Source organism: Microcebus murinus, chromosome 6 (assembly GCF_040939455.1).
Source record: "Microcebus murinus isolate Inina chromosome 6, M.murinus_Inina_mat1.0, whole genome shotgun sequence".
Taxonomy (NCBI): domain Eukaryota; kingdom Metazoa; phylum Chordata; class Mammalia; order Primates; family Cheirogaleidae; genus Microcebus; species Microcebus murinus.
The window spans coordinates 95,148,684-95,162,462 of record NC_134109.1 but is presented as its reverse complement, the minus strand read 5'-3'; the positions used below and the strand labels follow the sequence as shown (position 1 = coordinate 95,162,462).

The following is a 13,779-nucleotide window of genomic DNA, read 5'->3' as shown; positions in this document are numbered from 1 at the left end:
CAACATTGCCTCTAAAATACTGTTCTTTTTTTAAATTGACAGATATCCAGTCATGTTAAAGCAATTGATACAATTTACCAGACCACAGACTTCTCTGGAATTCGGAACATCAGTTTTATGGTGAAACGCATAAGAGTAAGAAACTTCAATAGTTACAAACATTTAAAAATGAAACAATTGGAATCATGTTTACAGAAAGAAAAATGCTTCCTTTTTACTTCATCTTTATATGCATTTAATAGTTTAAGTTGTATCTACTGATAACAGTTTATCTTTACTCTTGGCATTTACACACACACACACACATACACACACACAGATTCTTGGGTTTATGATTTAAGAATTAAAGGCCTTAATCTGGACTACGATAGAGGTAAAATACTACCTGTATCTAATCTGATTAATATACCATCAAGAAAATCCTAACCCCTCAATAAGTACAGATATACTACTTGACTTCCCTCCCCCCTCTCCTCTCCCCCTGACATTATTCCCCAGTTTCCTAAGATTTGCCTTGTGCAGTATTTTTTGGTATGTATTCCATTTGGTGTATCAGGAGAGAAGGAGGATAGACGCAGTGTTTAAATATTAAATAAAATTGGAACTTGGAAAAACATTGAGTACTATAATCTCCTTGAAAATTCACAGATCACACTAAAATATATCAAATTTTGAGAAGTCGTGCAGGAAAGAAACCCATATTTTTCTAAACTACTTTGACCATGGAACCTTTTTAAAATTAACATCAACTGATGTTCCAAAATACTGCGGAACAGATTTTGAGAAATGCTAATCCAGAGCCACAGGATCACTGATGATTAATTTTAACGTTATAAATTATAAATAAATATTATATTAGTTACTAACAAAATTGGGCTGTTTAAAATATTCTCTGAATTTTATAAATATATGTGTATAGCTTTTAAGAATTTATAAACTAGATAAACACTTAAGTTTAAAAAAATCATTTCACAAAAAAGTATTTGCCATAGGGTTCCTTTATATTTGTGCTTTCCTGGTTTTCTTAAAATATGGTTGGCTGTGCTCACTTCGGCATCACATATACTAAAAAAATATGGCTGACTGTATAAAAAAAAGTATGTGCTAGAAAATTTTAGTAAATACATATATTTAGTAACATAGCTATAGGTGGTCCTTACTTTTAAAAGTAGTATGATGAAATCTCAAATTGGATTGTTTTATATTGTAAGTTTACAGTATAAGAGCTGTTCATAATCAGTTGCTTTCATATATCCTGAGAACAATGTAAACCTATATGTGAGCAAGTAAGAGTGATAAGTGGTATAAATATTGCTGTTTAGTAGGCAGAGCAATAAAATGTTTTTAATTTTATCTGTTGAAGATTGTTCATGAACCATTAAATAATTTAAAATTTATATTTTCAGCAACTATTTAAATATTAATCACCTCATTTTTAATACAGGTAACTAAAATTTAGATGTAATTTTTATTTGTAGCCAATATTACAGAATTATCAGGGAATTTCATTTCTATATTTAATGGAGGAAAGCCATCTACAGCATGTTATTAAGCATGGGCTATCTATAATATATAGTTTGCTTACTTTTGAATTTTTTTGTGTTAAATGACCATAAATGATTGTTTTGGTTAATTGCTAATGGAGAAACCAGATGTTCTGAAATCTGTTCTTAGACAATTGTCCTTATAGTGTTTTTGCCATCCTGCTTTTGAGCCTCTTGGTTTTACTTGAGGGTATGGATTATAAAAAGAACTGTAGTTCTTGTCGTATCAACCATTATATCATCCCTTTACTACCAACATTTTCAAATAGACTAAAAGTTTGCCTTCTAGTAAAAACATTTACTTTCATACTTTCCTTTTTTAACCTTTGTCAAGTCTTGTTTGTAATTCCTTGACTTACCTGAGGAAAGCCAGATTGTCCTGGGACTTCAGAGGACAGGCAGGGATCTCTTCAAGGAGGTAGGGGCTAATAAATGAAAGCTTTTGTTTCACAGAAGTTTGGTATTATAATAGATTATTCTTCAGATTGTGAAGGAGGAACCTTCACCAGGAGCATAGTAGCTAAGTATCAAACAAAACAGTTTGGAGGAACTCAGTGTAAAATAGTAAGAGAAGTTGAAATTAGAAAGCAAATAAAATTCTTGCCCACATTCAGGGAAAAAAAAATGAACTTGCTGTTAATTGGATTTAACTCATGTGACTCTTTAGGCAAGGAGAACCAAAAAAATGATTTGTCTGCAGAACTGATAGTCTTGAGTTCAAATCTATCTTATGTTCTAATAATTAGTTAAAAATAGAGTTTTATATCTTTATACTTGTCACCATATGTAGGAGATTAGCACTGAAGGAGACTTGTTCAGATGATTGAATTTGAGAAACTGTATTTCCTTTATTAGAGGTTTTGAAGGCAAAACTTGTTCTTTTTTCCCAAACATTTAGTATTCAGGAATCTGGTAAATACTTGCTCAGAAATTTGACATCTTCAATTTTAATTCCCCTACCCTGCCTTTTTTTTTTTTTTTTGACTTCTATGATCAGCTCAGGAATGGGGGCAGTGGGAACAACTGTAGAAGCCTTAATTCAGGCCTGGTTTCCATCAGACCATAAGCATATTGTCCAGGTATATGCAGAAGGAAGTAAGCAGAGACACTAAGGCTCTGCTGACATTAATTGCTTATTTAAATTATTGTTTTGGATTTTAGATCAATACAACTGCTGATGAGAAGGACCCTACAAATCCTTTCCGTTTCCCAAATATTGGTGTGGAGAAGTTTCTGGAATTGAATTCTGAGCAGAATCATGATGACTACTGTTTGGCCTATGTCTTCACAGACCGAGATTTTGATGATGGCGTACTTGGTCTGGCTTGGGTTGGAGCACCTTCAGGTAGTTTACCTAACTATGTGTTAACTTACTACTTGAAACAAAAAGCAAGTTTCAGGAAAGATTGAATTTTCAAAATATAGGAGAAAGTGATATCTGTACAATATCTTAATTTACACTACTTGAGTTAGGCAAGATGTAATGTAAATGGCAAAATAGAGGAAGCAGCTTTTTATTTTGAAAAGAGTACAGAGAAAAATCCTGACATTTCCATATCCATTTAGTAGCTGAAATAAGTAATTTTATGGAAAAAAGTGGTACTTTTGAAACAAAAAGGAAACATAATCTTTCCATAAAAGTTAATAATAGGGGACCTAGAGTCAAAAGGGAAAAATTGTACTCTTGCTTTCTGTTCTGTAGTGAGATAAAGAGCAGAAAAACCCTGGTTAGGAGCAGCAGGTGAGAGAAAAGAAAGCTTACTTTTATTATTATTTTATTTCTAGCCTTTATTTTAACAAAAGGAAAGTGTTACATGGAAGGAGATGTCGGCAGGAAGCCCCCAGTACCCACAGCTCCACTGACGTCACCTGGGCCCACGCTGTGCCGAGTCTCAGCCTTAGAAATAAAAACTACTGTTATTGAGAACACTGGAATAGGATAATGCCCTTCCCATTACATTGATGGGGATGGGGGGAGGGGGGAAGCATCTGTGATTTATAGTATGGTAAGATCATTAGTATAGTTTAGAGAAATACAAATTTATTGATTGAAAGATGAATGGAAAGGACCTCAGACTTGCCGAGTAGAGTTTGAGCAATTCCTCCTTCTCCTGATACTTCATTTTTTTCTTTTTTTAAAAATTGACTTTTATCCAGAGTAAGACAAGCTTTTCTATTCCTATTCTTATAAGTTTATTCTTTGATTTGTTATGAATATTTTAAGATCTTAAGTAATACTATATTTTTATATTTTCTTTTATATTTCTTGCTCTCTTTTAAGCCAGTAATGAATCTCCTTTTTGTAATTTCCAAGGCTTCTTTTGTTTTTTCTTCCATGTTTTAAACTGTACTCAATTTCATGATATCATCATGGTACAAGTTTATGTCATGGGCTGAACATTATAGTGCAATATTTTTGGATATTTGTCTTTTATGATAATCTGTGCTGTTATTTGCCTTGTCAGCAGGTTGTACAGCTCACTTTTTCCTATGATAGTTCCCCTGGAATAGTTGGATGATTTTATCACAAAAGTTTATGATTCCATTTCCCTGTTCATTAATAACTACTCTAAAGACACACGGATTCGTTTGATTTTGCTTTGTATATTATCTATTAATATAGTTGTTCTTAAGTCTCACACAAATAAGTGGTTCTCAAAGTGTGGTCCATGGACTGGCAGCATCAGCATCACTTGGGACTTTGTCAAAATATAAATTCATAGGCCCTATCCAAGTCTGAATAAAAAACTGTTGGTGTGAGGCCCACCAATCTTTGTTTGAACAAGCCCTTCAGGTGATTCTTATGCACACTAAAGTTTAAGAACCATAACATTAATATTTTTGTCTCTAAAGCTTGCTCACAAAATGCCTTCTGGGCAAGTGAGTGTATGATCTCAAACCAAAAACTTCCTGCCATTTTGTATTTTTCTTTTTTTTTTTTTTTCTTTTTTTTTTACATTCTGAGGTACATTCTGAACATTTTGTATTTTTAACTATAGACTGTTGTTCATTAAGAATATAATGGTTCTGTGGGAACTTGATCAAATGTTTCCTAAGTCTTCAGATATCCTCATGTCTATAGATTCATCAACTTAATCAAATTTTTCCTAATCTTCAGATATCCTCGTGTCTATAGATTCATCAACTTAATTTTTAAAAAAATAAGCTTTATTTTTGAGAACAGTTTTAGATTGACAGAAAAATTGAACAAATTAGAGAATTCCCATGTCCCCACCTCCTCCCTTGGGAGTTTTGAGGAGTTCTGGTCAGGTATATTGTAGTATGCTCCTGTATTTGGAATCTGTCTGATGTTTTTCCTAATAATTAGACTGGGGTTATGGGTTTTATGGACACTTACTGTTTAAGATATTGGGACCACCATTGGTAATGTTGGTTATTTTGCTGAGGTAGCAGTAGACAGAGTTCTGGATTGAAAATGGTGTGATGTGTTACCTATATTTTTGTCATTAGGTTCTTTTTTTATTTTGAGACAGAGTCTCGCTTTGTTGCCCAGGCTAGAGTGAGTGCCATGGTGTCAGCCTAGCTCACAGCAACCTCAAACTCCTGGGCTCAAGCAATCCTCCTGCCTCAGCCTCCCCAAGTAGCTGGGACTACAGGCATGCGCCACCATGCCCGGCTAATTTTTTCTATATATATTAGTTGGCCAATTAATTTCTTTGTATTTATAATAGAGACAGGGTCTCGCTCTTGCTCAGGCTTGTTTCGAACTCCTGACCTCAAGCAATCCGCCCGCCTCAGCCTCTCAGAGAGCTAGGATTACAGGCGTCAGCCACCGTGCCCGGCTTGTCATTAGGTTCTTTATAAGGGTGAAGTAGAATGCTTCCTGTGTACTTTATGAGCAAAGATACAGTGTTTAGCAACCAAAATGGAAAAATAAGACTGCTGTTGTTAACCTTCTGTTCCCATTTCCTCTGCTCTGCTCTGTTTTTTCTTTCCATATTACCTCTCTTATTTCAGGCATCAGATGCCCTCTTCCTTTACTCTATGTTAAATCTTCAAATCCAGCCCTTAAAAAACCTTTTGCGAAGAACTCCTGGCCATGAGCTAGGCAGAGACAGAAGAATAGAGGCCAGGGTAGGAAAGAGAAGAGATTTTTTTTTCCTTTGGCTCAAGGTTTTCTAGCATAGGGTACCTGTCTTGAAATAACACTCACAACTTCCTTCTCCACTTCTCTTTGCCTTTACTGGCTGAACTGAGTTTTGTATTTGACTTATATCTTATTTTTATTTTTTATAAGGAATGTTTATAGTTAGTCTTCTTGATTATTTTAATACCACTATGAGGTATAGGTATTATTACTATCTTCATTCTATAGGTGAGGAAACGGGTTCAGAAACTTTGTGAACAACCTAGTGTCACACAGCTACATGTGAATCAGAATATGGAATCCGGACCTTTTGACTCTAGAGGCAGTGCATTTGAGAGTTATTTTATACTAGGTTATATATATATATATATATATATATATATATATATATATATATATATACACACACACACACACACACACACATACACATACACACACACACATATATATGTACTATATCACCCTAGCCTTTTCTAAGAAGTTTCTAATAAGTTGAAATGTTTCCTGCTTCTTAGTAGAGGTTATATGTTGCTGGAATCTATTTTCTTTTTAAGAGAGAGGAGTTATAAAATGATACTAAGCTATATATTTAAAAAAATTTTAAATTTATCCTTATTATTATTATTTGAAACATAGTCTCACTCTGTCACCTGGGCTAGAGTACAGTGGCATCATCATAGCTGGGCTCAAGCAATCCTCCTGCCTCAGCCTCCTGAGTAGCTGGGACTACAAGTGTACATTATCACATCTTACTGATTTTTCTATTTTTTTGTAGAGGCAGGGTCTCACTCTTGCTCAGGCTTAAATTGTCAATTAACTAATTATCTTTTAAGAGGCAGGGTCTCACTCTGTCGTGTAGGCTGTAGTGGAGTTGCATGATCATAACTCACTTTAGCCTCCGGTTTATAGGTTCAAGCAATCCTTCTGCCTTAGCTTCCTGAGTAGCTAGAACTACAGGCTCATTCCACGATGCCTGGCTGAGTTTTAAATTTTTTCTGTAGAGACAGGGTTTTGCTTTGTTGCCTAGGCTGGTCTCAAACTCTTGGCCTCAAGTGATCCTCCCATCTCAGCCTCCCAAAGTACTGGAATTATAGGTGTGAGGGACCCTGCCTAGCCTGTTGAGCCTAATCTTTGTTCATCCTGGTTCTATTGTATTATTTGGCTTAATTTCATTTGTATTTCTGTAGATATCTCACTACTCCAATATGTGGTAGCGAAAAGGATTTTGTTGTGTTCTCTTCTGTTTGTTAATTCTCAGAGTAGTTGCTCTGATTGTTAGCTATAGTCCACTTTACTGACTTAGTTGAGCTGGGAAAACAATGAGGGTTGAAACATTTGAATAGTAAGCTTCTTGTCTTTAAGTCTTTTTTACACTATTTTTTATTTGTTTTTATTTAATACTATCTTGTAGTTGTGTGCTGCCTTGGGTTTTCTAATAAGGAAAACACACCTCCTACCCAACTTTATAAAAGTAAAAATAGCCAGTGAACTGGGCTGACTTGGAGGTTCCTATCTAAAGTTATATGTTATATCTAAAGTTTTTGGCCTAAAATGGAGCCAAAAAATTGAGTCTGGTCCCCCAAATAAAGTCAGTCTTAAATATGAAACCGGAAAGATTAATATTTTCTTTAAGAACAGTTCTGTGTTAAGCTTGTAGCCTCTTATTTGATTTAGACTGAAACATTGGCTCCTTAACAAAGTAAATTCTTAAATTAGATAATCCCTTTGCTCTGCTGCATTTGCTGAACCCCTCTAGTGACACACTTTTTGAAAGGCCATTTCGCTGGCTTATTAAGTAAGGTACAGTAAGTCCTCACCTAACATTGTCGATAGATTCTTGGAAACTGCACCTTTAGTGAAATGACCTATAATGAGACCAATTTTTATTTTCTCATTAACGTTTTAAGGAAACAGCCTTGAATGAAATGATGTAATTTGAAGGCTTACTGTACATCATTTTGCCTATCAACGTTAAGTGAGGACTTACTGTATATTCTGCTCCTATATTATTCATCTTACTGTTATCAGTTAGCATAATGAACATAGTCTTAATAAATCCAGGTCATTAAACAAATAACTTTGGCATCATCTTCATAGTTAATCCTTACCCACTCAGTATTCCTCTGACCAATTGTGAAGAACATTTTTTGACACCTTGCATTCAGTAGAAATTAGTCTCTCTTTTTTTTTTTTTTTTTTTTTTAGTTTAGAAATTTTAGTCTGATATTATTAGAATTTGAGAATGTACAGAGCCCAACACACACTTCTCAGGATAACTCACAACCTATTGAATTCTTAACCCATAGTCTAAAAGACTAATTTCAAAGGCTGATAGAATTATATCATTAGAATATTGCAGTAACACACTTGCTGTTTGTGCAGGTCTGGATCCTTGGATATTTAACATCTCTGGTCTCTACCCAGTGATGTACTTAGTACATGTGAGTACGGCTTCCCAGACTTGAAAGCCAAAGGAATGCCCTCTCATATTTCCTGATAACCCTTCTGGGAGTGGTACTACTGTCTGATCCAGAATTATTGCTCAAATTAATAATTTTCAGCTTTGTAAATGATATATAGTACCAGTAATTAAAATTTATGCTTTATTACCATATATTTTCTTATATTTAATAGGAATAAGAGAACAGTTCTAATATCATGCCTTTTGTGCAGATCTATTTTGAATTGCCTTCTGTTTTGAGTGATATACTTTATTAGGGATTATGTTAAAAAATATTAAAACTTTTTAAATGGTTTAGAAACTTGGTTGTAACTTTGTGCATAGAAAGCTAATTGAAATAATGTGATCAGTTGTCAGAATACCCTAATTGGTTGATTGTATTTTTTAAAACAATCAATAGGGACATACACACACACACACACACACACACACACACACACACATATATTTTTTTAAGAGACAGGGTTTTGCTCTGTTACTAGGCTGGAGGGCTATGGCTTGCTTGATCATAGCTCACTGTAACCTTGAATTCCTGGGCTCAAGCAGCCCTCTTGCCTTATCCTCCCAAGTAGCTGGGACTACAGGCTCATGCAACCATGCCTGGCTAATTTAAAAAAAAATTCTTTTTGTAGAAATGATCTTGCTATGTTGCCCAGGCTGATCTCAAACTCCTGTGCTTCAGTGATCCTCTAACCTCGGTCTCCCAAACTGCTGGAATTACAGACATGAGCTACCACATCTGTCAGAGACACCTTTTAAATGTAAATGTAAACTAAAGAACTTCTCATTAAAAGTTTTTATGTAATAAACTTTTTTATTTATTTTATTTATTTTTTTTTAATTTTAGCGTATTAAGGGGGTATAAGTGTTAAGGTTACGTATATTGCCCATGCCCCTCCCCTTTGAGTCAGAGCTTCAAGCGTGTCCATCTCCCAAATGTTGCACATCTTACTCTTTGTGTTTGTATATACTCATCCCTTCCTCCCCCCTCTCACCTGCCCGACACCCGATAAATGTTATTCCTATATGTCCACTTAGGTGTTGATCTGTTAATACCAAAAATAAAAAAAATAAATAAATATACAGACTTCACAATTTTTCATTAGTCTAAACAGTCATTACCACTAATACTCATTTTTCATCTGGTGACTAAAATAAATTCTGTACTATTCTCCAAAAAAAAAAAAGTTTTTATGTAATAAAATTAATTAAAAGAAAGTATAGTGTTCTCAGTGCAATGTACATAAATACATGGATTGAACAGGTAGTTTCTGATTTTCCAGTTGTTCTTTTTTCTGATTTCTTATAACTGCTTTTAGATGTGAAAGTATTGATGTTTTGGTATTAAACTCGCAAATTCCTACTAATGAACAGATAAATTACAAAATTATTGAATATGTTTTATATAAGTAGAAATGCAGTTTTTATTTTAAAATTTGAAAGTGTTTTCAAGCACATTGGAAAATCATAATTCAATTTTTAAACTTACTTTGAAAAAAATTTCAAACTGGCTAAAAAATTTCAGGAATAGTATAGTGAATTACTAAGAGATTTTGCCACATTTGCTTTTTGTCTCTTTCTTCCTTCCCACCTTCTCTTCTTCCTTCTTTTCTCCATCTCCCTCTTTTTTTTTCTTTTTTTACTCATGTGACATAATTATTTTCTTTTTTACAAATATGTATTGTATCAGGATAGTGAATCATGTATTCATATGCATCACTGCTATTATTTGTAGAAGTGACTTTGTCAGAATCTACTTGAGAATATTTTGTTCAGTATTCATTTAACTTATTAAATCATAAATTTTCTTTTTAAAAGATGAAAATGTATAGGCTTTGACTCAGTGTATCAATATATTCAAATTTAAAGAAATATAAATATTGTTTTCCTAAGTGAATGGGAGCAAAAATTTGGGGTCATTTTGACTATAAAGAACATTTTGCAAAGACTGTGTACTCAATCCTGGGAATTTTTTATGAGTACCATTAAAATTTTTATTTTGTATTTGAAATGATTTCCTAATCTTGGACCAGAGAAATTTTTGAATAATTGATACATTTGGATACCAAGTGTATTGTAGATTCAAAATACAAAATGTTTTCATTTAAAGCATATGTTGGCTGTTTTTCAGGGGAGGAAGGAAGTAAATCCTAATTTATTCTTTTGTTTTGTTTTGAATTAGGAAGCTCTGGAGGAATATGTGAGAAAAGTAAACTCTATTCAGATGGTAAGAAGAAGTCGTTAAACACTGGAATTATTACTGTTCAGAACTATGGGTCTCATGTACCTCCCAAAGTCTCTCATATTACTTTTGCTCATGAAGTTGGTCATAACTTTGGATCTCCAGTAAGTATTGCCTAATTATCAGAAATTATTTTAAAAGTTATTAGCCTAATTCTTTTCTGTTTACAGTGAAAACAATTATACATATGAATATGTAGTTTTTATGTCAGAACATAGTATTGTACTTGACCATACTGAAAGGGAGGAAGATAGAATATTTGTGATTAAAATAAGAAAAGTAAGCATAACAATGCCAGAATTCTATGAAGGCAAAGAATTTTGTCTGGCTTATTCAGACAAAATAATATCTGTATTTCCTGGCCCTGGAACAGTGCCTGGTACATAATGCACTGAAATATCTTTTGAATGAGAATCATTATTCATTGTTTAAAGTACATTTTGAATGTTCAGCAAATTGTAAAATTTTTTTTTCCGCTTTGTTTCTGTTAAAGCATTATTGAAGTTTACTTGATTTGTCTTTCTCTGTGGAATGAGATTGATATTTAAAAAATCTTTTCCAACATACAAAAAGGTAGAAAAAGATAGGACAATAAACTCTCCTATGCTCCATTGTCCAGATCAAGGATCAGGAAGCTTTTTCTGTAAAGGGCCTGTTAGTAAACATTTTAGGCTCTGGGAACAGTATTTGGTCTCTGTTGAATATTCTTTTTTATTGTTTTTTCAATTTTTTAAATATGGAAAAACTATTTGTAGCTTATGCCATATAAAAAGAGGCCATGGGCTACACTTTGCCAACCTTTGATTCAGAGTCAATAATTATCAGGATTTTGCCATATCTCTTTTCTATATTCCTTTCTTTTTCTTTGCTAAGCTATTTAAAGCAAATTCATTTATCCTTACATATTTTGGTATACATTTCTGGAAAATAGACATTTTCTTATATAACTATAATGTGGTTATTACACCTAACAAAATTAACAGAAATCTTTGATGTTATTCAATGCCTAGTTTATTTGATTGATTGAGACAGAGTCTTGTTCTGTCACCCTGCTAGAGTGCAGTGGCATCATCGTAGCTCACTGCAACCTCAAACTCCTGGGCTCAAGGGATCCTCCTGCCTCAGCCTCCCAAGTAGCTGGGACTACAGGTGCGTGCCACCACACCCGGCTAATTTTTCTATTTTTTGTAAAGATGGGGTCTCACTCAGGCTGGTCTTAAACTCCTAGCCTCAAGGGTTCCTCCTGCCTCAACCTCCCAGAGTGCTAGGATTACAGGCATGAGCCACTGTGCCTGGCCCATTATATTGATTTTTAAGAGACCTAAAGATCAACACAGAAATATGAAATACTGAAAGATTCTTAGTGATTTTGGCAGAGCTTATTAAAAATAACACTTTGGAAAACTTCACTTGAAATGGTATGTACATTCATGTTACTTTTACCTTATCACTTGTAAAAATGCAAAGCTTTATGGTTTTAAATGTAAATAATATACTAGTAGCTTAAAATCTGCGAATGCACTTGTCCAATTTCCCCAAGTTTGTCAAGTATATGCCATCTCGCTAAGTTGCATGCAAGTCTTTCCTCTTCTAAGTCATGATGAGAAATTGACAAGTTACCAACACTCCTGGATAAAGTATTTAAAATGTACTTAATCTCTCTACCTCTTGACTGCTTTTGTGATCTGTTCTTAAAGAGTACTTGAAATTTTAGAGATGAGCAGAGAATTGTTGTTCATGGTTAATTTGCATTTTCAAAGACAGATAAATCTTCTCTCCTCCCCCCACCCAGTTTCCTTGGTTCTAGGCCTTATGGGGGAATTGTAGTCTCCTTCCAACTACTCTTCTGTCTTCTAATCCAGGGCTTCTCATTTTAACATGCATATAAATCACCTGAGGATCTTAAAATGCAGAGTTTGTTTTAGTAGGTTTTTGGTGGGGTCTGAGTTTCTGTATTTCTAATACACTACTGCTGCTGGTGGTCTTTGGATCACATTGGAGTAGGGAATCTAGACTATTCTCTTTTCACTTCTCTTCTAATCTATTTCCTACCCAGCTGTCAGTGAGGTGTTTTTAGTACATTAATGTTGTACTATTTACTGCTTATTATTTAATGGGTAAATTGGTTTACATTCTTTGCCTCCCTTGCTGTCTTTTCCTATTATACCACAGTATTTTTAAAGACTCTGCCATGCTCAAGTACACCCCATCTTCTGTACATATTACTAATTCTGCCATCTGTATACATAATAGATGCTTTATCTGTTTTGTGTTACTATAAAGGAATACCTGAAGCTGGGCAGTTCATAAAGAAAAGAGATATATTTGGCTGACAGTTCTGCAGGCTGTGTAAGAAGCATGGTACCAATAGCCATTCAGCTTTTTTTGAGGGCCTCAGGCTGCTTCCACTCATGAGAGCAGGCATGTGCAAAGATCACATGGTGAGATAGGAAGCAAAAGGTGGGAGATGCGAGGTTCTTATTAACAGCCAGCTTTCTTGCTCCAACTAATAGAGTGAGAACTCACTCACTCCCCCCCCTCGTCCCCAAGAAGGGCATTAATCCATTCATGAGGAATCTGCTCCCATGACCCAGACACCTCCTATTAAACCCCACTCCAGCATTGGGGTCAAATTTCAACTTGAGGTTTGGGGGAACAAACATCCAAACTATAGCAATGTGTGATAAATATTTATTGAGTAATTTGATCATAAGATCAGCCAGAACCATAAACACCTAAACCTGTCTCCCTTAACATCTTTATCTGAAGTCTCTATTTTTCCCTCCTGTTATATATCTATACTATGTCAATGTTACTTTCCCCCGAGTGGTTGATATTATCCCTCATATTTATTCTATCTCAAGTATTTGTTGTACGTCTATTATAAACTGCTTTGTAAGCTTTCCTGTGGGAAGTTGTAATCATGAGACAAGTTCCTGTCTCTTAATTTGGAAATTCTAATATGTACCCGCTCTTACCAGATTAATCTTTGTGTAAATATAGTTCTAATCATGCCATTTCTGTTTACAATGTTATTTCCACTATATTGCTGATACTATTGATAAACTTTCCTTATCTTAGTATTTAGAGCAGGCATCCTCAAACTACAGCCCGCAGGCCACATGCGGGCCGCCTACCACATTTATCCGGCCCTCCAGGTGTTTTTGCCACCACTGCCTGTCCTGCTTAGCAGCCAACTCGTCCCGTCCCAGGCCCACAAGTGTGCACTCTCCAATGGTCTGAGGGACAGTGAACTGGCCCCCTGTTTAAAAAGTTTGAGGACCCCTGATTTAGAGTTTTCCACAATTTGAGTCCAAGTATATTTCCAGTGTTGTCTCCCCTCACCTATCAAGTAATTCACAGACCTTTAAAACTTTCTTCTGCCAGGAAGTTTATTCCTTGCCATCTTTTGCTGTTGAAA

General features: G+C 34.7%; 1 protein-coding gene across 1 annotated transcript in view; it reads left to right on the top strand.

The window, feature by feature from the left end:
- ADAM10 (ADAM metallopeptidase domain 10) overlaps positions 1–13,779 on the top strand; it is a 138,360-nt gene that overhangs the window by 89,363 nt on the left and 35,218 nt on the right. Inside the window, exons 7-9 of the mRNA XM_012783034.3 lie at positions 43–135; positions 2,706–2,889; positions 10,299–10,462. Of these exons, the coding sequence (XP_012638488.1) occupies positions 43–135; positions 2,706–2,889; positions 10,299–10,462 (441 nt within the window). The remainder of the gene's footprint in view (positions 1–42; positions 136–2,705; positions 2,890–10,298; positions 10,463–13,779) is intronic.